Below are 24,629 nucleotides of genomic sequence, written 5' to 3' on the forward strand. Positions count from 1 at the left end.
CTCAATCTTCAACCTCATCTTCAAAGGTTTTTGTGCAACAATTTTCTCCAAAATCTGGAAGGCTTCAAGAAGTAATGTGCAGTCAAGCAGATTTTAGAAGCTGGTAGCACTTCATGGTCAGCTGACTGTGAAATCCTACTCACTACCACAGTCTGGAGCTTGCAAACTTTGTGCTTTACAACTTTTTTAAAGGCTTGTAGGGTGGGGAGACTGGAGCCAAGCATTTACTAAGGAAGCAAAGCATTTATTAATACCCTGGACTTTTTCCTTTCCTTGTGCTTTGTCCTGTGCTGCAAAGTGAGCTGTAGTGCCTTCAGCCTGTCCTGTAAGCTTCACAAAACACACCCAGAGGGTTAAAGCCCTTCCTCCCTCCCCACCACCTGAGGTCTGCAAAGGAAAGAGCTGCTGCAAGCCTGGTAACAGGAAAAGGTCAGGAGCTGTGTATTATATCCTGTATGTTTGGATTAGCCCACAGTAGCTAAATAAACTGATCTGATGTCTAATGACATTTTCAAACAGTAGCTAATAAAATTAGCCAAAGTATGCAGAGACAAAAGATGCACACAGACACACCAAAGAACATCTCTAATGCATCCACACAAGCAGTGACCTAATGGAATTTCAGCAGTTTGACCACACCAATCAGGGTCAAATATAAAGGAACTCAAGAACTGAAAAGACAGATACTCCTGCCTTGCCCATTATTACCACTCCTACTGATATGCAATTATCAGGTTTTTGGCACAGAACCATGTTTTTGAAACAGAATCATGGTCTTTTTGAAACAAAATGAAAGGCATGCTGCTGACATGAACCACAAGCTTGGAATACTTTGGGAGAGCTTCTATGAATTAGCAGGGTTAGCAGGTCTGAGGGATTTTCACTAAAAATCACACGAGGATCCTGGGTCACATCAGCAGAGGAAGGAGCTGTGCTGGATGAGGTTCCCACTCCTGTAATGATGGAGCTGGCACAAGGAGGGCAACCCTGAGCTGCCCCAGCTGCTCAGTGCACTGCAGTGCCCCTTGCTCCTCTCTTGTCCCACCTGGACACCAAGCAGGTGCCACTCGCTTTCTGGTGGCCCTCAGCAGAAAAGAGGCTGTGCCAGGGCTGTGACACATCCAGCTTCCGCAGCCAGTTTCACCAGAGCTCATCTGGAACGGCCCTCAGGGAGAGCTGGGTGAATTCCTCAAACCAGAGACGCTGGTTCTGAGGAATGAATGTATGATTAATGGGGTTGCAGCACTGGTACATTTGTGGTTGCTTTTTTAAAGCTTTCCATCAAAGTTCTTGCAACCTGAAATACTGTAGCAGATGAAAAATGAAAGGGACTCAAAGCTGTGCCCATATAAAAGGCAGTGCTAAAGCAACTAATCTAAAATGTGCAAATAAGTCTTGCTTACCTCAGCTGATTTGCACATTCACTTTCATTTTTTATGTAATTACCAAAGCATTTTCAGACTTGTTATGACCAAATATGAACTTGCTGAATATTCACACCAAGATGAAACAGAAATAAACAGTCTTGAATGAATCCCATTAATACTACACCTTGCTTTACACTTAAAACAGTAACTGGAAATGAGAAGGAATGTCAGTGGGGCTTGGCTTCATTCTGTGCAATGAACCAGGAGACCTTAGCTCAGTCTCTCTATCATGAACCACCAACTCCTTGCATTCCTTTGAAGGCACCAACTTAAGATAAAAGTATACTGAGGAATATTTCTGATAATCCTTTAGATGAATAACCACTCTTTATAGACACTCTGCACATGGGTATGAAGGGCTGAAACGCACACACTAATTCACTAATATTATAGTGATGCTCCAATGAAACCACTTCAGCTCATAAAAATAACACTCTGGCAACCACAGTCCTGAATAACTACTTTTACTTTAACCTTGTGATTTGTTTAATCCACCTGAATCACTGACTCTGCCTAAGTTACTGCACAGAGCACTCCTGGAAGATGAACTTCTAGAAGTCATTTTAATGTAGAACAAAATTGAACAGAACTTTGGTTTTGGTCTTATTTAACTTCTCTAAGTAAAAAATACTGCTAGAATTGTCTATCAGTTAGATGTAGCAGCATGTTAGGGACATCAGCTCCTTAAACATATAATGACTTAAATATCTGAATCACTACAGATTATCCTGTAAACAAAAACCTGCACTGTTCATATCCCATTTTCATATTAACAAAGTTGCCTGTAATTATGAACTTCAGGGCTGTGCATTAACTTTATAGAACCACCAGCCATGAGAGACATAATTGGGGTAAGATGGACAGGGAACTGCCATATTTAATTCAGTGCATGAATCAACCAAAAAGCATTCAACAGTACACTGCATCTGAAAATTAATCTTGTGAGGAGGCCTCCAAGGCTTCTGTGATCACTGCTGCTTAGTGGTGACCAAAAAAACCTGCATTATGTTCTCTTTGTGTGTTTCACACTCACACCAGACACCTGTCCAGCTGCACCTCTATCATGAGCACAGCAAAAATATCTGGCTTGTACTTAAAAGTGTTTTAGGTCTGGGCTAGTTTATCTGGCAGGTCATGGAAGAGGCTCCACCTTCACTGAGGTTTGTGCTTTCTGACTTTACAATGAGGCAGAGTCAAAAAATAAGTCACTAAAGTAAGCCTCAACATTTCCCTCAGTCCCCTTGCAGCTGTGTGGCCAGGACCAAGTCTCAGCACAAAGCCCCATCCATAGATCTGCCCATGGATCCTTCATTCATTTTAGGGTTAATCTCCTTTATGGCTGATAAGTAGAACCATATCTGAAACTTCACTGCTCTGGGGAGGCCAGAAAACACAAGAAATATATGGAAAAGTTCTGTAAGTATGGGCATTGTTGAAATGTGCTCTATGGTCAAAGCACAGAAATGTCCTCTGTCCCACAAGTTCCCCAAGTAGCTCCAGGTGATCAACTACCACTTGTTACTACAAGCTGTAGTTACATCACTGTGCCAGGGATTCCGTATCTCCACACTCAAACAAACCTTGCAGAAAGTCTGCTGGACAAACCCAACCAGGAAAATGGAAAAAGTATTAGGTTATGGGCACTACAGCCTGAAAGAAGTGATGGACTGGCAGGGCCTGTGAGAGCAAGCAGTTGCCTCTATAAAACCAGGAGAGCAGCAGACTCAAAGGAGCCACGTTATTACCTCCTGCTCTCCCTGGAGACCAAAGGAGTGCTATTCCATCTCCCAGTCTCTGCATTTTTTTCCCTGCAAAAAGCTGATACACTAAAGTTTATGAGGTCTGAATTTCAAAAGGAAAACACACTTCCCCTTCAATTCCATGCCCAACTGTCACTGGTATTATCAAATATAAATCAACAACACAGCTTGGGTTTTCTCTGTGTTTCAAAATACAAACCATACATAATGGCTTAACCAAATGAGTGATAAGTATGAAATATTACAAACCATAAAAAAAGGAAAAGTAATAATCCTGGGCTGCCCCACACTGTCTCCTCAAAGAAATATTACTTCAGAGATTAAAGAAGTGCTTGTTTATTTAACAATTTGACCAATCCCCAGCAATAGAAAATCTAATGGAAAATACTTAGAAGGGACTTACAAGGAGAGCTGCTGTGTGATAGACATTGTAAATAGAGACTTGGGGGGGGGGGTTTAACTTTAATATAAACAATAGAAACTTAGCCAAAGGGAACAAAAAATAACTGAACTAAGACAATACTTAGATCGTAAATACCAACACTCAGAAAGTTCTCAGGTGTTAACCTTAGAGTCTATCTCAGAGTCCTGTTGTGAAGTTTTAGCTTCTAAGAAACTGCAAAATTAAAAACAAGCAACTAAAGGTATAAAATAACAAAACACATTTATATTACGTACACTAAAGAAGATTCACATGCTAGCATGACAAACAAGTTCTTCATTCATTTTATGGGCCAACTCCTTTATGGTTGGGTAGTAAAATCATGTATTAAACCTTACTTCTTTGTGGAGGAAGGAAAACACATAAATTATTTTTTCATCACAGTTTAAAAAGGCAAATTATTTAAGAACTATTTGTATTCAACCTAAATAGATGGAATCATGATGTTACAGGCTTTTTATTCAAATGAAAAGAATTTACATTTACCTACCACCTCATTAAAGTCAGATGATAGAGCAGCACAATTTTCCTTACATGATTTTCCCCTCCCCAATTAAAATGTTTCTTCTGAATGCTTAAAAGAATTCTGAGGTTTACAGTTTTTTTAAAGCTCGCATTGGCTCTTTTTCAAGCCTAATGTTGGTTATTGTCTAAATCTCCAGAGGCCAAGTGGATGTTGCAGGGTTTTGGTAACAGCATTGAGTTTCTGAGGTGGGGGGATGTGACTCTGGGCATTCCCAGCTGCGATGAGCAGCTCTGAAGAAAATCACATCTCACTAACATAATATTTTTGTCAGCTTGGCTCATTGTGGCCATGACTCTGTTAATGTACACAGAGTAGCAGCTCCGATGGTCAAATTATTTTCCTGCACCAAAGCTCTCTGGGTTTGATGCAGCCGCTGTTTGTCTCCTGTTATGCAAGAACACCAAAGGCTGAACTGTTCCCCGAACCGCAGCGTGTCCTTTCCCTCTGTCCTTTCCAAAAAAAGACCTCTCCGAGCCCTTTCACAACCAGGGGCAGGGTACACAGCACCGTGCCTAGGGCAGGATCAGGCCCTGCAGCTCCAATGAGAGCGTGTGGCTGCAGCTTAGGGGATTATGTATGTGCAGGGCAGGCACAAGAGCCCGCAGTGCCCAGTGCCACGCCGAGGGCACCGCGGCCACAGCGCTGCCAGGGTTTGCTGTGCCACAGAAATGAGACACTGCGCTCTCTGCTGAGCTCGCTCACAGAGGGGTCTGCCTTCAGGGGCAAAATGTTTCTGCCAGCCATCAAGGGACAGCGAGGCAGTGCCTCCCAGGTGAGATTTTAAGCAGTTTTAGATTGCTTTAGGTTTTTAAGAGCCTGGAAAGAATTTACATAAATGCATCTAAGCCTTGCATCAGTAGAAATGAATAGTGCCGTCATTAGAAAACAGTGTTTGGGTTTTAGATAACAGTTCTTTAGGGAAAACATCACTGTTTGAATTTGTCACACTCCCACTTTTATCTGGTTGGCCAAAACAAAGTTATAGTTGCTTTTCTTGTGCATATCAATTTTCATGCACATTAGGCTAGATTTCTCACTGTTGCTTTAGGCAATAACTATGTGCTTTAATTTTTTTTTCTTATTGCTCTGAATATATAAGATCTCTATGTTTCTGTATATTAAATCTAGAAGTATTACAGAAGAGAAGTATAGCAGAGGAATTGATCAAAAGTTAATCCAATTAGTCTTTAAGAGAGAAAAAAGTTCTCAGTGAAAGTGAGATCCTTAAAAGCCTTTTATTCATAGGATAGTAAGAAACATGCAGCAAACCATACTGTGAAATATTACTGCAGAGCAGATAGACACAGCAGTAACTAATTAACTAATTAATCACAATTAAGTTGCATTTTCATTTATATTATAAGAGCAGGTGAGCCAAAGGCAAACTTCAAAGCACCAAAAATTTCCTAACTGCTTTCCTCAGAAGCTTTAAATAAGCAGAATGACTGCTGTCCTTTTAGCCTCCATAAGCATTTTTAACTACACTAATCACTGTGATTTTTGCAAATCTGTTTTCTACTGTATGTAGCAGAACACCTACTTTCCCTTAGGGTTCTGTCAGCTGAACTTAACTTTGTTCTGATAGAAATGCTAAAGCAGCATAAAAAGCAGCACCCTATTTGTCATGCCAGCATCACAGCTGGCAAGGGTTTGATTGGCTCCATCATTTAAGTCTAAGCAGAATTCCATGGATTTCTACACAAGTCAGACTGATTCTGAAATGATGCAGCAAAGTTAATCAAATGTTGGGTCAAAGTGATTCATGTAAACATCAATGTTTGTGATTAGCACATCAGACTGATCAGGCTGAATTCCTGCATGCAAGATCTGAAGATCAGATAAGAGGGTATCAGAATATTCTGCATATTTTCCACAACAGCCACAACAAGTAGAGCTCATTTAGGTGAAGACAGACCAGCAGGCTCCAGTGCCCCCCCTACAAACTGTGCTTTACTGTTCTCAGCAGCCGGTGCCTGTGTGGCCTCTGTCAAAACAACCATTTATCAATCATTAGTAAGAAACTGGCTCTCTGACAAACTAATTACTCCTCAGGCTTCCACCCATTAGCACAGGAGGAAGCAGATTATACATTTATTTTTGTGGTGTGCTGACCTCAGCTGGGGCACCAGGTACCCAGCAAAGCCACTCTCTCACTCCCCTCCACGGCTGGACAGGGAGAGAAAATAGAACTCAAGGCTTGTGGGTTGAGAGGAGGAGAGGGAGAGATCACTCACCCATTACCATCCTGAACAAAACAGACTCAACTTACAGAAAAATTAATTCATTAACCATCAAATTGGAGTAGGATAATGAGAAACAAAACTGAACACCTTCCCAAAAGCTTGCCATGCAAACCCAATATATCAGGGCTCCTGCAGTAACAAAGGTGCTACAGAAATCGTTTTTGCTTCCTGAAGCAGTCAAGACTTATTAAAAACAGCATGTTACCTATGAAGGACACTAAGAAATCTCTACAAAAAGTCTGTTCAGATTTTTAGAGTTAATTGCTGTCTGGCACGTGAATGGATACACTGCAGTTAGTAAGCACTAGTATTTATTTCCATGCCATTAATGTGGCTGTAGTTCCAGGAATTTGTACAAATCTTAACCATGGCTTTCCAAAATACCAGGGAATGGATGCAATGTGAGCAGCAGGTAGTAGACTCCAGGTGTGACTTCACAGATGTTTTTGTAATGGGAGGCTTTAGGTGTAACGAGTCCAGGTATACAGAGGTCTCAGACTCCTTTACACATTTCTTCCCACAAAATTACTTTGGAGGTTTTTTTTGCCCTTGGAAATATTTGTCCAGCCTCATGTTGCCCTGGAAAAACAATACCCATTAAGAGTACCTGAGGAAGCATCCCCACCCACAGGTCTGTGGAAGGATGATCAAGGACTTAAATGAAATCATCAAATACTTAAACCTGTCAAACTCTTGATCAGCATCCCAGAACAGAACGTGCTTAAGGGTTATTTTTAAGTCTGAGATATATATATATATATATATATATACAGCTGTAGTAGGGAGTCTTAGAAGAAATAGAGTTTATTGGTAGAACATTTTGATGACTAAGGGACAAAAATTCCCTGTCCCTGATAAAGTGGAGTGGGGAGGGGCACATGGCAAGCAATAGATAGACAAATCAGACACATTCATGTCAGAAAGATGCCTCAAGCCCCTGGTAAATGAAAATTCTTATTCTAAATCTTACCATCTAATAATAACCAATTTTAGATCAGCATTAATATTATACTAGACCACCTAGAATGTAAATTTATAGTACTTTATTCAGACAATATAAATGGAATAAGATGAAATCAGTAATTATGCAAGTTCATCCAGAAGGCAGCTAGAAAATGCTATTTCCTTCACCAAGCAGTGAAAATTAAAAACCACAGGAGTGTCAGGAACAAGATGTCTCAGACTTGCCAGAAATTAACAGAAAGATATGTTTATCTCCAGCGGATGTGACAAATTTTGAAGTCATTTCAGCCTTAGTACAACTCTGCTGAGGGCTGATTTTTCCCTTCAAACTCAAACTAGTTTTATAATTCTTCTATATGCCATCTGATAAAGAACTATGTCAGTATTTCTGCTTTTACTGGAAACCTGGTCCCTGCGGTCAGGGTCTGTTCCACAAGAGTTTCCTCCCCAGCCAACGTGATGGTCTGGTTGATTAAGTCACCGAGTCAGCTTTCACCAGTGTTTCTAATAGGAAACAGCATTATGTTATAGTTTCCAGGAAAAGTACCATCTGTGCCTCCTGCCAGTCTCTGCAACTGGCACCAAAAGATCTCTGGGGAATGTTTCTGTGCTGCCAAATTTCAGCAGAGTTCCCTGCCACAAGCCCTGAGCATGGGTGAAGCTGACAAACAGCAGGGGAAGATAAGAGCTGGTGTTTCCACCCTGCCAGCTCACCCGGCCAACTCATTTACACAGTAATTCCAGCACAGTCCATGCACCTTTGACACTCTCTTCCTGGAATGAATTCAGTCAGCAAAGCCCAGAATTGCCATAATTTGAATTAATTTTGATTGGCGAGAATCTGCCTTCTTTCCTGGAGTGATGCTGATTTACATGAACCAGAAGTACAAACATTCCTTACCTGGAACCTGGGCAATTCCAAAATGCTGGAAATGCAGCAGGCACCTGCTATCTTGTAAGGTGCAAATGACTTGTTTGCACTTATTAAAGACATCACCTAAACAAGGAATTTTATCATAAAACTGTCTTTTAGATTATCTCAAATATTAAAAAGGCTTCAGCAGAAGTTTCTACGATATGATGATCTTTACATAAAAAAACAGGCACAAGTAAGTTTCATTAATTTTTTCCCCCAAACCAGTCTTAACTGACCTGTTGCTCTACAGTTTAAGTGGCTGTAGGTACTGGGGCAAAACTCCTTGTATTTAAACACTGATGACTGCAAGTTAGGAAAAATTTATTAAAGGAATCACCCACTGAGTCTATTAAGTTCCTGAAGTCAGAATAAATGAATGAAATATTTTCAATAAAAACAGTGGGATAAAGTGTCTGCTAAATCCCAGCTGCTCTGAACATCAACATCACAACAGCAAAGGTGCCTTCTGAAGGTGTCTACAACCCTTGTTAAATCTACTGAGTTGTAATACTTCATACGAAATAATCTGCAACTTATATTCAGTTTTAAACTGAAGTAAATTATTTGCTTGTGTGCTCTCCCAGAAACTGAAAATTTCTGTATTTTTAAATTAATTCTTTAGGTTTCTGTGGCTCACCACTTACAAGCACACTGAAAATCCTCACAAAGGTTATATTTTTTTTTTAGAAGTTTGCTTTCAGTGAAGCAGTTAAAAGAATAAGTTACAAGCACACTGAAAATTCTCACAAAGGTTATATATTTTTTTAGAAGTTTGCTTTCAGTGAAGCAGTTAAAAGAATAATACATATACATAACAACTTTCAGTCATCTTGACACTGAATGCTATTTAAGGTTGCTGCTACATAGTTTTAAAGTGGGATAGCTACATGAAAATCAGCTTCCAAGTGCTCTGAAACCACGGAGCAGAGCTGCAGCAGTGCTAACTGGCTGTTCAGCACTCTGAATGGCGCCATCTACTCTGCTGATGCTTAAAAGCTGTCACTTCTTGTATTCCAACTGGTCAACTTTATAAAATCCAGAACTGGAAGTACCTTACGTAAGCTGATTTTCTAATACTACATTCATTCTAATTATTCCTGTTATTTAATACACCATAAGTTCCTGGAAGTTAATGTGAATACTAGGAAAATTACTCGGGTTTTGTTTTGCATATAACTTAATCTATTTTAAAAGTATTATTTAGTGGGTATTAGAGCATCTCCAAATTGTATCTCATGTCAGGATCCCTGGCAGCAAAGGCCTGTAGGTAGATGAAACAGGTAATCACTGTATATATTATTCTGCCTGATGAAATCCTCACCTTTAGAACCGCCCAAAAGTAAGGTGTTTCACTTTTTGCAGTGATGAAATCTTTAAGTATTAAAAGCTGCACTGTTCACTCTGTAGTGAATTCTTTCTCGCTGCACAGAAACATTTAAAAAGAAACGATATGTCATGTTTTCCATATAGAAACTGTTACAGAATTCAGTGATAAAGCTAAGTCAGGAAGGGGTGGAGCAGCACCATCAGTGCCGCTCATCCATGCTGGGACAGGGAGAGCTTAACCAAACAAGGCTGAGTTTATGGAGTTAACCCGTGCAGAGCCCCTGGTGCAGCTGTTCCCCAGCAGCTGCCAGGAGGGCACAGCCCCTGGCAACCCAGCTCCCACAGAGGCTGCACTGCAAAGAAATGAACAGCACAGAAAGGCAGGGTTTATCTGGAGAGGCAGATGTGCCTGGCAGATAGCATCTGTGTCTCAACAAGGGACTCCTTCCACACAAATCTTTAGGGGCTGCAGTGCTGGGCTGTCTCCTCTCCACAGAACTTCTGCCCCATTGTAGTTGGTTATTACAACCTTCCAGAGCACCATGACACTGCCACTCTCCAGCAGATCTAAAGGGCTCTTAAACACACCATTTAGCAGTTTTGATCCTTGTTTCCAGAGTAGCTGATCTTTTTTGTCTTCCTTTATTGGAGTAAATTGTCTCATAAGCTTTAAGCTGCTTAGAAATTGAGAGGGAGAAAGAGAAACTAAAGCAAATACAATTATTCATTTCTGATGGATACACACATTGTTCTGAGCAGCCTTCTATGAACTCTAAAAACAGGAGAAAGTTCTGCAGTTCTAGCCTATTAGAGAATATGCACATTCTAAAAAAATGTTGCCATACCCTAAAATCCAGTTTTCCTCCTTCCAAGCAAAAAGCCCATCTGAACTCATTTCTTGATGCTTAGTTTCCCATGGCAGCAATTTGCAGGCTTACTTTTGATATGGCTTATATGAACTCAGATTCCCAAAGAGCTGAACAATCTAAACAGAAATCAAATGTGCAGCTGACATTGCTAACGATACATTAATAATTTTACATATTATTTATACATTTAATAATAACAATGATAAATAACGACAACAAAAGGTCAAAACAGGAGGGGAAAAGCATCTATTTAGCAGGTTGCCAAGAGGCCAGGGCAGTAAGCAGATTATCATGGCACAAGTGGGATCTGAATCACCAGGTAGCTGCTAAGCAAATGATTCACCACAAATATGGTGCTGCTTACAGAATGAGAGGATAAACAAATGAGACAGGGATTGCCAACATCTGTGGAACAGTAACAAAGGTCACCCACCCACAGGAAGGAACTCTGAAGATAACGTATATTCAGAATTTCTGGGAAAGCAGAGTGAGCAACCTCAAAAGGCGACCAATGCAAAATGCAAAGATCAATTTCAGGAACACGGATATCTCTGTACTCGTGCCACATGAAACAGAAATGCACCCTTACAGTTCTTGAGAATGTAATCTTTATTGCTGATTCAAAATACCAAAGAACAGCCTGAGATATCCCACAGGAGAATCACAAAGTAGAAGTGAAAGTGTGTCATGCATGGAAGCCCTGTCATCATTTGGATGCGATACTGTGTGTGTGTCATATGAGCAAATAATGATGGGAGATGCAATGTTAATTGTAAGGGAGTCATCAGGGAGAGATAAAGAGGAAAACATTGGCCAAGCAGATAGGAAACTCAAGGAGTATTTTAAGAAATCAGGAAATGTACATAAGAATTTATGCATGGACAGAAGAAATGTTAAAGGAAGAACATTGGTTCAAGGGAAGGCAATTGCCTATAGAGCTGGAAATGGGTTCACAGCACTCAAATTGTGCAGAATCAAGTGGGAGTAGGCAGGAGTTGGGTTATGTAAGTGAAAAATCCTGGGTTTATTTTAATTATTAATTATTGTTATGCTGCTACTAAAGCAAGTTGTTTAGCAAAGGGAAAAGGTTTAGGAAACCAAAACCTGAGCCTAATGAAAGGTGAAATCACCACGACCAGAAGGTTGGGTGACTGCTCTTCCAGGAGCTGACTTGCCATGAGTGGCAAACCCCTTGTTCGCTCTCTTTCAACTGACCTACTCTTGCTTTTTGATTTGTACTTTTTAAAATATCCAACATAGGCTTATTACATTCAATGCTACTTTGTATCAGTCGTCCCTGTTGTTTGATCGTGCCTGCTTTCACCTTACATTGCACTGAATTAACCACATTATAAATGGAACCAGTATCAATTATGAACTTCCCCTGCCAAACTGGTCAATGGTTGCACCACAAAGACATAAATGACAGGGTTGGAAGGGGCCTGTTTTTCAGCCCAGCCCCCAGTATCAAGCAGGATTTTCTTCTCCACTCATGTTAAAAGCATTTTATCTGAGCTGTATCATTACATTATGTACAGCAGCAACTCAGCAACCGCATGAGGGAAGTATATTCCAAAACCTACTTGCTTGCACTGCTGCATTTTTCCCCTCTCACATCTAACCTGAGCTATTTAGTTTTACTTTTCTGTATAGCCAGCCTAGAAGTCATTTGCTAATCCCTATGGTATGTATATAAGCTAGTAAGCCTAAAGAAATGTCATGTTACCCAGCCTGAGAGGGAACAGCAATGTGACACTTCACTCTCCAGCACTTGAGAATTCAGTGTGTTCCCCTTGATGTACAACTAATTGTAGGTTTCTAATTTTCCAAAAATATTGATTATCCATTATTTATAGTTTTAGGAATTAATCCATAAGTAATATTCAGCTTGTCCCTTTCAAAAAGCACCTTTCAAGCCCTGATGAGGAGTTGACAGTCTACTAAGTCATGGTTTGTATACACATACAGCACTTCTGGCCATGATTTTTAGTTTGCTCAGTCTAGATCTGAAGCAAATCTGTGCTGCCCAGCAAAGCTCTGTGTAGGGCCCAGTCTTCCCCTAGGCAGCACCAGGTTTCAGTCTGTAGGATTTGAGATCCTGTGGGAACTCAAGCGGACGTGACAAAGGTACAAGTGTTTGGCATGTTTAGAGACTTACCTTGTTGGCAACAGCTTTATTAGCTATGGATTTTACCAGCTATTAGTTTATAATGATACCACAGCTTGTGAAAACACACTGAGAGGTCAGAAAAACCAGGTAAGAGCTACGTCACAGACAGATGATAATAGAGCAAGTAGGAAAACCATGTGCTGTATAAACAGAAAAATCTGCAGAGAAAAGAGACGGTGCTGCAGCTGGATGAAGGGTTGGTTTTTAAGTCAAATAAAATAATCCGAGCGTAGAATGGTCACGCTTCTAACTCTTACCCAACCTGCTCTGCAACTTAGTGCTGCATTATGAATGGAAATGCCTGAAAAAGCCTGACTGCAGCTATGGACTCTATAATACAACTGAGCAGAACTTCATTTTTTTCTCATTATTTAGAGTTCATTTTATGGCTCTTTTCTAAAATAATCTTTGCCACCAAGTGCTGTCAACTTCTTGTGCTGTGTTGCAAGAAGTTTTTTCTCAAGTACTTCACGGACATTGTTATCAAAATAAAACCGCCTTCAGCTTTAATGGAGTGTAAGGGACTTGGCTTTTGGCCAAGTATCAGCACTCTAAAAGTGCTTCTACATGAATACCTTTCCTACTTTGCTGTTTCCCTGGTGAATTTAGGATGATTAAAGTCCTTCTAAAGTTCTGAAGCACCAAAAATGTGATGCCACCGTTTGTAACATGGAGTTATCCACAGCGCACACACAGTTGTCTGTGGACTATCTATCAAACAGGAACGGGGGAATCTTCTGCTTTTTGGAGCTGCAGTGGTTTTACAATATTTGTAATGAACATGTAAATACAAGCTGTGGTCAGATAGAGTAACTCAAGACAAATGGGATGACCACTTTTAGACTTCACAGAACACTCGGAGCTGGAAGGGACCCACAAGGATCTAGTCCAAATAAATGGCCCATATGGAGATCAAACCACAACGTTGGTGTTAGGCATTGTGCTCTAAACAACTGAGCTAATTTCAGATTTGGCGTTTTTCCGGTATTTATTTCATATACAGCTGCTTATTTTTCCAATAAGGGATGCTACATTGGTGTTTATTTGCTATGGAATAAAGCGTCAGAATTTCTAAATATAAGACAAATTATTTTGAAAAAGGCAGCTCTCTGTTTTGCTTGGTGGTATCAGTTGGAAACATACTTCAAAGGTAGTCCCTTTTCATTAGTCTGAGGAGTTTCCATATAAACAACAGAACAACCACAGGAAAAAATTCATTATGGGATAAATTATCAATCTGCAGTTCAAAAGCTCTTTCAAGAAGTGATCCATTCTAAAGTTGTGGAAAATATAAACATTCTCATCCATTAACTGCAAGTGACATGCAAATATCCTTGAGATTAATCAACTTTTTTTAAAAGTAAGCAGAAGGGAACTCAAAGCACCATCACAAAATTAGGATTATGTTGTAACATCTTTTTACAACATCGAAACAATCTCCAAATTCAAAGTAAATGCTCAGAAACTTTTCTTCCTACCTCGTTTTAAAAGCTGGCTTATGTTTGCCAGCACCACAAGCACCTGTGCACTTTGTAGTAAGGGAATTTTTAAATACTGATTGTTCAGGATATATGGCCTATGAAAATGAAACCTCAAAGCTACATATTCTCATCCCGAGTTCAAAATAAAACCCACGCTCTTGAGTGGAGGCTGTTGACAGCACTTGCAGGGAATGGCACGGGCTCTGCAGCAGCCCTGCAGAACCCCAGCACCGATGGCAAAACCATAACAAACCTGCACGCCCATGGATTTTAAGCAGTAAATCCGAAACCCAGGGGACTACAAAACGAGCTGAATCCAACAGCTCCGAGCACAACCTCTCACTTCTTGAAACTGGCTGTAAACAGGGGAAGGGAGGGGCCAGGCGCCTGCCAAGCCAAGCAGAAACTTGTGAGTAACTTAGAGAGGCAAAACAAGTGCAGCGCAGGCAGCGGCTCCCAGCGCGGAGCCGGGCGCTCGCCGGGCCAGCACCATGACCCCCGGGAGAGCCACGCCGGGGCCTGCCGGCCGCCTCGGTGCCTCGGCAGGGCGGCCCGGGGCAGCGGCACACGGCAATTAAAGGTGAGAGGCTGCGGAGCGCGGCGGGCGGGACGCGCCGTGCCGCTGCCCGGCAGGCGGGGGCTGCGCGATCCCGGGCTGAGAACGGAGGATCCGGGCAGCGCCGGGGCCGCCGGGGCCGGGGCACCGTAAACGAGAGGCTGCTGCAGCCTGCACTTATGCAGCAGAGGCGAGCTGGGGCTGCGGGGCTGGGGCCAGCGCGGGCCGGGCGAGCCGCGCTGCTGAGCGGCCACTCGGAGGAGAGAGCCGGACACGGCACAGCCGCCCTGGGGACGGCAAAAGGCACGGCGGGCAGGGAATGCTGAGCCTCCCACGGCAGGCAGGGAATGCTGAGCCTCCCACGGCAGGCAGGGAATGCTGAGCCTCCCACGGCAGGCAGGGAATGCTGAGCGGGGCCTGCACCGCACACAGAACAGGTTCAGTGCCTTCAGCATGCAGCACGGGGGATTGCGGCTTCAGCCGCAGAAATGCCTCCCTCACCTGGGAACTTGAAAGTCATCAAGAAGATTTTTTTTTTTTTTATTCCGAGGAAATATTTTAATTTTGGGGTTTGTTTTTGCTCATTTCAGAGGTAAATATTGTCACTTTCCTAAGATTACTGTTTAACAGAATGAATCGCCTGCCATTTCTATCATTAAAACAGAATTGTTGTGTTTAACCGCACTTGGAGGACATAAAGAAAGAATAAGGGTAATGACTAAAACCATTTGTGAAACCAGACATCCCCCTGCTCTGTAAAATACAAAGCCTAGTAGCAAAGACTGTTGATCTTCTGAGACAATATACAGGCAAGTTATTCAGTGGCTGATGTAATTCAGTCTGGAGTAATCAAAGCTACATGCTTAAGGATAAACCTACATAATGGAATTACGTGATTGTACCCATGCCTGTGCTTAGTCACCTCTGCACTCACCAGAATGCATATATTTGCAATATCTAGTTCCAGTCTGCTGCTTGGCTTGAATCGAGTCATAACAGTTCAATGAGATGTAGTTTTGGTTCCCTTCAATTGCGAAAAAAACAGCTTTTCTTTTTCTTTCTTAAAATCCTAAACCAAACAGATGCTTCCTGAAAACAAATGGGGTTGTTCTCAGTGCTCGAAAATAGAATGAGGATAGAAAAACAACATAAAGATATGATGTGGTCCACTCAACACAACAGTATACTGAAGAAGTGATGTGAGAAAATGAACCAAAAGAAGTCAAATTCTCCCTTAAAGGTGAAAACAGCCTTTGAAAACAACAGGAATTCTGGTGCTGCCACAGAAGCCACTTCTCTGAGGAAATCCAACATGGGACAGTGGAATAAAAATTTGTTTGCCCAGCTAAAATTACTGTATTTTTAGTCTGATTTTTGGCTCAGCTTATGTTATTTAGAAGAAAAATGCACACAAAACAACTGCAGTGAGAAATAAAACATGGAAGTTGACGCAATTTTGGGACCAATTTTGTACTATGGCTGAAGAGTCAAAGGATTAGCACCAGGGAGATGCAGTCACGTACCCGAATGCTCACAGACCCCACACGGTATAATTTAGCCATCTGGTTCATGGAGTACAGCATGTTGTCTAGTAGCATTCATTTTCATTGCACAATGTTTATTGTGGATTGATTAAATCTTGCTCTCCCTCTGGAAAGAATCCAGATATGTGCACTTACACTTTGCTATAGGTGCTGACAGAGGAGCACAGAAAACCACGGGAGTGTGTGACAGGCAGAGTAGGTGACATGGGCAGTCACCTGCTGCACCAGCTCGGCACTGCCCCTGAAAAGGGCTGCCATCCACAACAGCCACGATTTTAAGGCTCTGCCTGTTTTGAGTTGTACTTCAGAGATTATTTCTCGTTCCTGCATTTTGGAAAGCGACTTTACACAACTGCTTTGAAGTTCACTTGGTTTCAGTTAAAATGCTATCTGTGCTGACGATAAAGCAAAGATGGCTGGGCCACAACTGCTGATAGTAGCATACTTTTTAAAGAATTCGAGCTATTTTGAGAGGAAATGATAGCTGATTCTGGCCTTTTGGAAAGTCAGGCTGCCCTGATATTAGGTTCCCTGGACTACAGAGGTCCATTGTTTTTTTTGAAATGAAATGGTTGTAAAGGTTGGAAGTCTGAATACAAACTGACCTATTTAAAAAAAAAAAAAAAAAACAACAAAACCCACAACAAAACCAACCCCCCCTTACACCTCATTTCCCAGTAACCTCTAGTCTTTGTCAGTTTTATCAGTGATCCAATACACATCCACCATAGTGCCTTGGATATGCCTCCCAAGAAACTTTTTTTTTAAGGTAAAGCTTATTTAAGATGTTAGGAGATCTCTATTTCCCATCATACTGTGAAGATTTGTGCTTCAGTTTATATCCTTCCACTCTTCAGTAGTTACCCTTATGTATTTTTAGCTATATACAAGGTACTGTTTGACAATTTTCAAATTATTCATATATACATCAGTACTTAATGACAGTTTACAATTTACTTCTGTTGAGTGTCCTTTATCAACTAATTTGCCACTAGTTTCATTTAATTCAAAACTATCAGTCTAATGAAATTTTGAACAACTGTTTACTTTCTTCTAGACTAACATCAGTTACGTGATGTGTATAATCTTGAAGTTCAAAATGTTTTCCTCATGGTACTTTCCATTTAATTTCCAATGTAATATTTTAGCAACACTTTCATTATTTCTCTCTCTACAGAAAAGCTGGTAACCAGCAAAGAAGACACAAAAGCTAAAATCACTATGTGGAGCTGTGAAGCCTTAATCAACAGTACTGACAACAGTGAGGACCAGCATCTCTGCCATGACTTCGACCTTGTGCTTTCCATCTTTTCCCTTCTCTACCTCATTATATGTTTCCCAATTGGCCTTTGTTACAATGGCCTGCTGGTCCTAGTTAACCTCTACAACAAAGCTACTATGACTATGCCAGATGTTTACTTTGTCAACATCGCCATTGCCGGCCTCATCATCAACACTCTGGCACCAATGTACCTGCTGGGTCTTGCCAATACAAAATGGGCCATCTGGAATTCCAGCAATGAAGTTTATATTACCTTCCTTATTTTATTCAACGTCTCCTCCTTAGTTACCATGTACTCTACCACGCTGCTCAGTCTGGACTACTACATCGAACGTGCCCTGCCCAGGACTTACATGTCCAGTGTGTACAACACCAAGCACGTCTGCGGGTTCATCTGGGGCGGGGCCATGCTCACAAGCTTTTCATCTCTCCTGTTCTACGTCTGCAACCACGTGTCCACCAAAATAATCGAGTGTTCCAAGATGCAGAACCAGGAAGCGGCAGATGCCATCATGGTGTTCATCGGGTACGTTGTTCCCGCCGTCGCCGTTCTCTACGCGCTGACGCTGATCCTGCGGATACGCAAGGAGGCCACGCCACTGGATCAGGACACTGGGCGCTTGGATCCATCAGTGCACAGGCTTCTGATTGCCACAGTCTGCACACAGTTCACCCTGTGGACACCCTATTACATTATTCTCTTGGTAAGCACGTTTACTAACCTACGAGGAAGAATTCCAGATGTAAATTCCGTTCAAATATTACACTTTGCTACGATTTTGTCAAAATTCCTGGCTTTCTCCAGCAGCTTCGTCATGCCTCTGCTCTACAGATACATTAACAAAAACTTTCCCAACAAATTACGACGTTTGCTTAAAAAGATACACTGTGGGAACCAGGGGTGTTCTCACGAGCGCACAGTGGTCCAGCAGGTCATGACATAGGTGTGACACAACCCCTGGTGCTCAGTGCTGGGACTGTGACGCTGCTGTGGTGGCACTCAGAGACGTGTGAGAGTCCCAGCCAAGAGGCTGGAAGGAGCTTCCATTGCAGCTGAATGCAACAGTCTTAATTTTCCAGTAGTTGTTTGCTGAAGTGGTGTGAGGCTCTGGCCTGTGTGCTGCATTACCTGTGACATCAGATACCTTCAGTGCACTGAACTGCTGACAGAGGATAATCTCTGTTTTCATGGCTCTGATCTTCCTGTCTGAAGAAATCGCTAAGCAGTTTATTGAAGTCTTGACTGAAGACACAGCACCTTGTATCTTGTATAGAAAAAGGTATTACCTTGTTTTCTGTACAAAGAAGTGATAGTGCTATCCTTGATGAAGTAAATAGCATTTTTCAATGAAGATTATATAGTTGATCTTTACTGAAGATCACATTACCCAATTATACATGTCCAAATAGTAGATGTTAATTATAAATTAAATTATTTAATTTCTTTCTCCATCACTGATTCCCCTCTAAAAGGAGCCTAATTTACTTTTTCCAGAAATTGTTTTCTCACACAAACTAACCTGTTTTAACATTTATGGCAAACTAATTTTTCTTTTAGCTACAACAAATAACAAAAACATGTTTTAATTTTCCAGTGCTTTGTTTGTATCCTAAAACATTTCAGGAATTCAGAAATATTTATTAACTAATTCTGACGGAACTCAGAGATGTTTGTTCCACATACTAAAATGAAGGACACAGTGGTTTACAAAGTTAAAACAGAATTTAACTAGCAAAGATTGTCTTGCTAAGTGTTATGGTCCACATATGTTCATGTAACAAGAGTAATTATCTTAAAAAATAAATATGTTTATGATTAACATTTTGTATTTTCAAGGGATATGTTTGCAACAAATAAACTCTCTTTAATCTAGGACATCACTGGAGGTTTGGAAACCATATAAAATTCCTTAATATAGGAATTCCAGTCAGCATCAGCTCTTTGCTGACCTCTCAAAAAAAGCCTTCCACTGGGATTCTTGGATACACAGTAAAGAATTTTACTGATTATATGAAATACATGAGAAACACAGACATGCTGCAGGAAGCACATAAACAGCTACAACAACAAGATACAAAACACTGACCCAAAAACTACCTGTTCCTGTGCTACTGTTGCATTAATGACAGGAGGGGACAGGAGGGGGTGCAAGTGGAGCTGATATTCTCCCACTGGTGTGGGGCCCCAAGACATTTTGTCACTTGATACATGCTACAGCATCATTTTATTGCTTAATCTGTGACAGCACAACTCAAATTCCACATGACGTCATTACAAAAATGTGACTTTTCAAGCTTCTGGTATAGAAAAAAAAAATGGAGCAAGACCATAACTGAACCCTTTCCATTGCTTAGAGCACAATCTTGTCTGATAACTGGTCCTAGTCTGTCAGCAGAGACACATACTGAAGTTCTATGTGAAAAGAACTTTCTGAGGAACAGACCTTTCAAATCTTTTTCCATCAAGAAATTTCTTCCCTTAGTCATCTTTGCTTATCTTCTTTATATGCAACCATCTCCAACTTATCAACATCCTGGGGGAAGATTTTCCATTAATCTTTACTTTTTTTAAGAGCTTTTCGTATTTTATTGAATATTTTTAACCCTTAAAGCCTACAGAGTAAATAATCTATTTCTGTAGTGTTTTCAGTTTTAGCCTGTTGATGAAAACCATGTTAAGGACTGAAGCTGTTCCTTACTGCTGTGTCCAACTCACTCATTTAGTGTCTCTCTGCTGACATACATCATACTGGCTGCTTTCTTGGTTTTGCCCACCTTGAGAGATTTTCTATGAATTTCTACACATCTTGAGCACTCAAGCTCACTTCCACACAGAAGTGCTTAGGAACAAAATCTTTCCTTGCAACTGTCAAGCAAACAGACTCCTTCCTCCCATCTGAGGAAAATTAGGTTTCTTAATGCACCACATGAAATCTCTCACGTAGAATCTGTTAAAGAAATTCTGTGCCATTATGCAGGAGGAGTTCCAGCAGGGAGGAACTGGCTTATCTGGTGTGAATAGAGGCTTTCAGAACTGGGACACTGCCAGAACAGTGCAGCTGAGCAGGCAACTTTAAGTGCAATTTCAACTTCCATGTTGCTTCCTTACTTCCATTTCCTCCTTCTCTTAAGACATGTTATTCTCTGTCTCTAAAAGAACTGCTGCCTTTATTTCTGTTCCTTTCTCTCAGTGTTAAATTCTCAGTTTCAGATCGTGGCCCTTGTGTCATTTCTCTTTATCGTTTTTCACTTCTCTGCACAATTTATTTAACTTTCATTTCTCTCCCATCCCTGCTTGTCTTGCACACCTGGTACCATTCAATACTCATGTTTACTTCATCACACTGACTCCTTATGATGCTCCAAACCTTACTCAGTGATTCAACATTACAAATTTGTGTAGTAAAATGGAAGCTGCTATTTAAGAGATGTAGAAAGACAGATTTTTATGGAACTTACCTGTGGGGTATCCAATCTGATTTTTTCCTAATCTTTTTTACTGCAACAGAGCTACGGATGTTTGTCTGTATCCTTGATAAACACTAAATGTGATGGCAATCATAGATACAAAAACGTGGATAATTTAATGAACAAGACTGCTATCCACTCAACCTCTTAGAAAAGTTAATTTGATTTATTAGTTGCCTCAAAGAAACTGTGCTGTGGATCTGCCTTGCTGCTGTTCTCCTAAGGGAATTCTGAACTTAATTGGAGCGCCCCAAAAAGAGAGAGCTTTGCGGTATTTATTATATAAAGAACAGTAGAGGAGCAAGTGCTGTAAAATACTTAAGGAAATACAAGGTATCACAAATTAGGAAGAACTTTTATGGACAAATGTTTAATACACAAAGTTCTTGAGAATGGGGCCTTTCTATTTCAAATACCTGAAGGTTTCTGGTGACTGTAAATAGGGGCTTATCTATTACACATTTAAATAGATATGAATAAAAATACTGTATATATGCAAGATAAAAATCAGCCTACTGATGTAAAAAGAATCTGCAAAGAGTTTATTAAATTATTTCTAAAAGTGTATCATTTAAATGTAAACCTCTGAACAGGAAGGTGTACTGTATTCTTCTGTATGTATATAATGTGTACTAGAAAGTAAGCCATTATTAACAGTGTTATTTTCTCACAAAATTAAACTTAATATTTGAATTGATTTATGGCTTACAGCCCTCTTGCTGAACCACTAATTAAGTCAAATCAATGAACTAACAAAAATGTCATGCTCTGCTTCTGAGTTATTAACACAGTTGGCTCACGACAGGTCCTTGTTGACCAACTTAGTAGAGGTCCTAATTTCAAAAGTTTACATTTCAGAATCAAATTTTGTTGGTCTCTGAAGATTTAATTTCAGTTAATGAAAGAAGGTGATCATCCACTAGAAAATTCCTGGTTCTATTACAACGAAGAGATGTGGACTCCAATTCATTTTAAAATACTACAGAAATGGACTGTCTGGAAAGCTTCATAAAGGAAGTATGGACTCATAATACATTCTCAATAAAAAATGTTCAAGTGTACATGGTCAATAAAATGTGTGATTTTTTTTTTTAATTCGCTTTCTTGATAAAAACCTGTTGTAGACAAAGTTAAACCTATGTGGCTTCACTGAATCAAAGCATAACAAATTGCACGACTTGCATGTGAAACTTCCAGGCCTTAATTTGACATTATTAAAATCTCATTTTTCATCAGCATGAAGTTGGCTGGGAATGAAAGGTAAAAGGCACATACCCCGCCTGACTTTTTTCAGAATAAAGAATCCTGCAATTAATGAGGCAGAGTAACAGTGCACCTGGAGATCAATGCAAACATTGGCCACATCCTGACAACTTCCTTTCCTTTGTGCTGCCACAATCAGCTTCCTGCAGAAATTCACTTGGTTCTCAGAACAACATAATAAAATAACCCACACCTCTGGCATCGCAAAGAAAACACAGCTTTTAAGAATCTAAGATATCTTGTAACACATTCATTGCAGTAACCACTGCACATAGCCAAAAGATTACTCCCCATGGATCAGTTCATTTACCCCACATATATGAAAATACTTTCTTGGCTGTGCTTTCAAAATTATTCACTTATTGCCTTTTGGTGTTCTGTGAAGTGTGGGAAGATAGTAGTAACAGCAAACTCTGTTTAAAATAATATCTCTTTTTTAAAAATCCTCAGTCCAAGGCACTTCTAAGTTTTAAGTCTCAGTCATAAACAAATGAAAATGGCAACTGTCCGAGTGGAAGTTGCAATATTCCACCATTTAATCAAAGCCTAGTCCCTGACAGGATGCCCTTAGTTCCACACAGTGCTTTAAAGGGTGTTTTCTTGAAGAAGAGAGCCAGCATCTCTAAACAAGTGCAGAGCAGTGATTTCTGATCCTTCATTCCACAGAGCTTTTGGACACAACCAACAAAAAGGCTGTTTCTCAGCTGGATTAGTAAAACCCCTCACATACAGCACAGACTGAAGGATTTTCAGTGAGAACAGAGTTACTTAATAAGCAGCAAGTTCACAGACTCACAGGTTTTTGAAGAGTGAAAACCTACATAAATGCAAATAAAAAGGGCTGATCAGGTACAAAAAAGTCAAGATGTTTACACCAGTACAAACCAGGCTGACGTGGCACCTGAATCTGCCATTATCTGTCAATACAGAGACATCACAGAAGTCAACCACATTTTTGAGCACTCAAAAAAATACTCAACTACTATATAATAGAATATTTTCCCAGGGTTGTGAAGAAAATGTAACATGCTACCAAAAACCTCAGAAGGAAGTAACACCTTTTTTTTCCTTGTTTAAAACTAAGATTCAATTAAATTGGTTTTGTGCTGTGGGTGTGTGCATCAGCAATGCCCCATTTATCACTGCTTAATAAAAATGAAAGCAGCCCAGTGTCTGGGCTGGAGACCTCATGAGCTTCCCTGCAGCAGCACAGGACTGGTGAGACCCAAGAAAAGCAGAACCTGCCCAAGTGCCACTCTCAGTTCCACTGTTTGCTGAGGACTCAGAGAGGAATTGATTCTTGCCTAAGTTTCTGCAGCTGTGAAATGCTCAACGCACTGATGAATCCTAAACATCTGCTCCTAAATTAATTTCTGTAGTCTCTTAATTAGCAAAAACTTGTGTATTTCTTGAGTATCTTGTGCAATACTTTTTCCAAGTGAAAGCAATCTAGTGGTACAAACCCAGCTGTGCAGACTGCCATGGCAACAAATCTGAAGAGTGAAATGTTTCCTCTGTTGAATTCCTTAAGTTTTCCATTATATATCAAAACACTTTGACATATGCTGACTACATTCTTTTTCCATCAGGAGAGCAGAGGATCTATTATCTCCTTTGTCATCCCACTATCTTCCCACCAAGTCCTTCCCTTACCTTGAAATTCCATGTGATTTCCTTATATTACTTCCTTCTAAAGAACTGGCACTTTTAATTACATAGCAAGAATTGTCAAAAACATTCAGAATCTGAAGCAGGCAGGTTTTCCACATTATTACTAATATGGCAGCAAAAGATTTTAAAACACAGGATTCACATCAGAGTATTTATGAATTAAGTACAAAAACACGCTCTAAAAAACCCTTTCTATCAAAAGTTCTTTACAGCAAGATTTATAACCAGAAGTGAATCCCTTTTATCCAGTTTAAAAAGTACTTGGACGCTTTTCCCCTTTTCTTAAATACATTATCCCAGAGGTGCTGCCACTGGTGCTGACGGGCTCAGCCTTGGCCAGTGGCAGGTCCACCTTGGGGTCTGCTGGAATTGGATCTGTTGGACATGGAGAAGTTTCTGGCAGCTTCTCCCAGAGGCCACCCCTGTAGCCCCTCCCTGACTCTGCTATCCAAACCTTGCCATGCAAACCCAATGCAATTACTGATTACAAACTGAACTGAAAAGCCTAATTTTAGCCCCCCCCCCCCTCCCCCCCCCCCCAAATTTGCAAATTTAAGCTAAAATTGATCTTGAAATCAGAAGAATTTATGTACTGCTTCTTATCGCTAAAACCTTTAAAAGGTCATTTTGAAATGAATTCTGGTTTATCAAAGCTGTTTTAGAAACTCCATCTGGTGGTCACTGGCAGAATGTTCTTGCAGTAGTTCCCAAGAGCAGTAAGA

At 40.6% G+C, this 24,629-nt stretch overlaps 1 protein-coding gene across 3 annotated transcripts in view; it reads left to right on the plus strand.

Annotated features, from left to right (window-relative positions):
- The window catches only part of GPR146 (G protein-coupled receptor 146), a 48,785-nt gene extending 26,743 nt beyond the window's left edge, over positions 1-22,042 (plus strand). The window contains exons 3-4 of one of the 3 annotated variants that reach the window (XR_005952448.1): positions 17,401-18,785; positions 21,832-22,042. Coding sequence is in view for 2 of the 3 variants with exons in the window: in XM_041401666.1 (XP_041257600.1) it covers positions 17,445-18,449 (1,005 nt within the window). In the remaining variant the exon portion in view is untranslated. Of the gene's footprint in view, positions 1-14,546; positions 14,704-17,400 lie in introns of those variants that run through there. The other 2 variants (XM_041401667.1, XM_041401666.1) reach the window with 2 other exon arrangements.
- The last annotated feature ends 2,587 nt before the right edge of the window (positions 22,043-24,629 follow it).

This window comes from Onychostruthus taczanowskii, unplaced genomic scaffold, assembly GCF_017590055.1.
Source record: "Onychostruthus taczanowskii isolate IOZ18803 unplaced genomic scaffold, ASM1759005v1 scaffold19, whole genome shotgun sequence".
Taxonomy (NCBI): Eukaryota; Metazoa; Chordata; class Aves; order Passeriformes; family Passeridae; genus Onychostruthus; species Onychostruthus taczanowskii.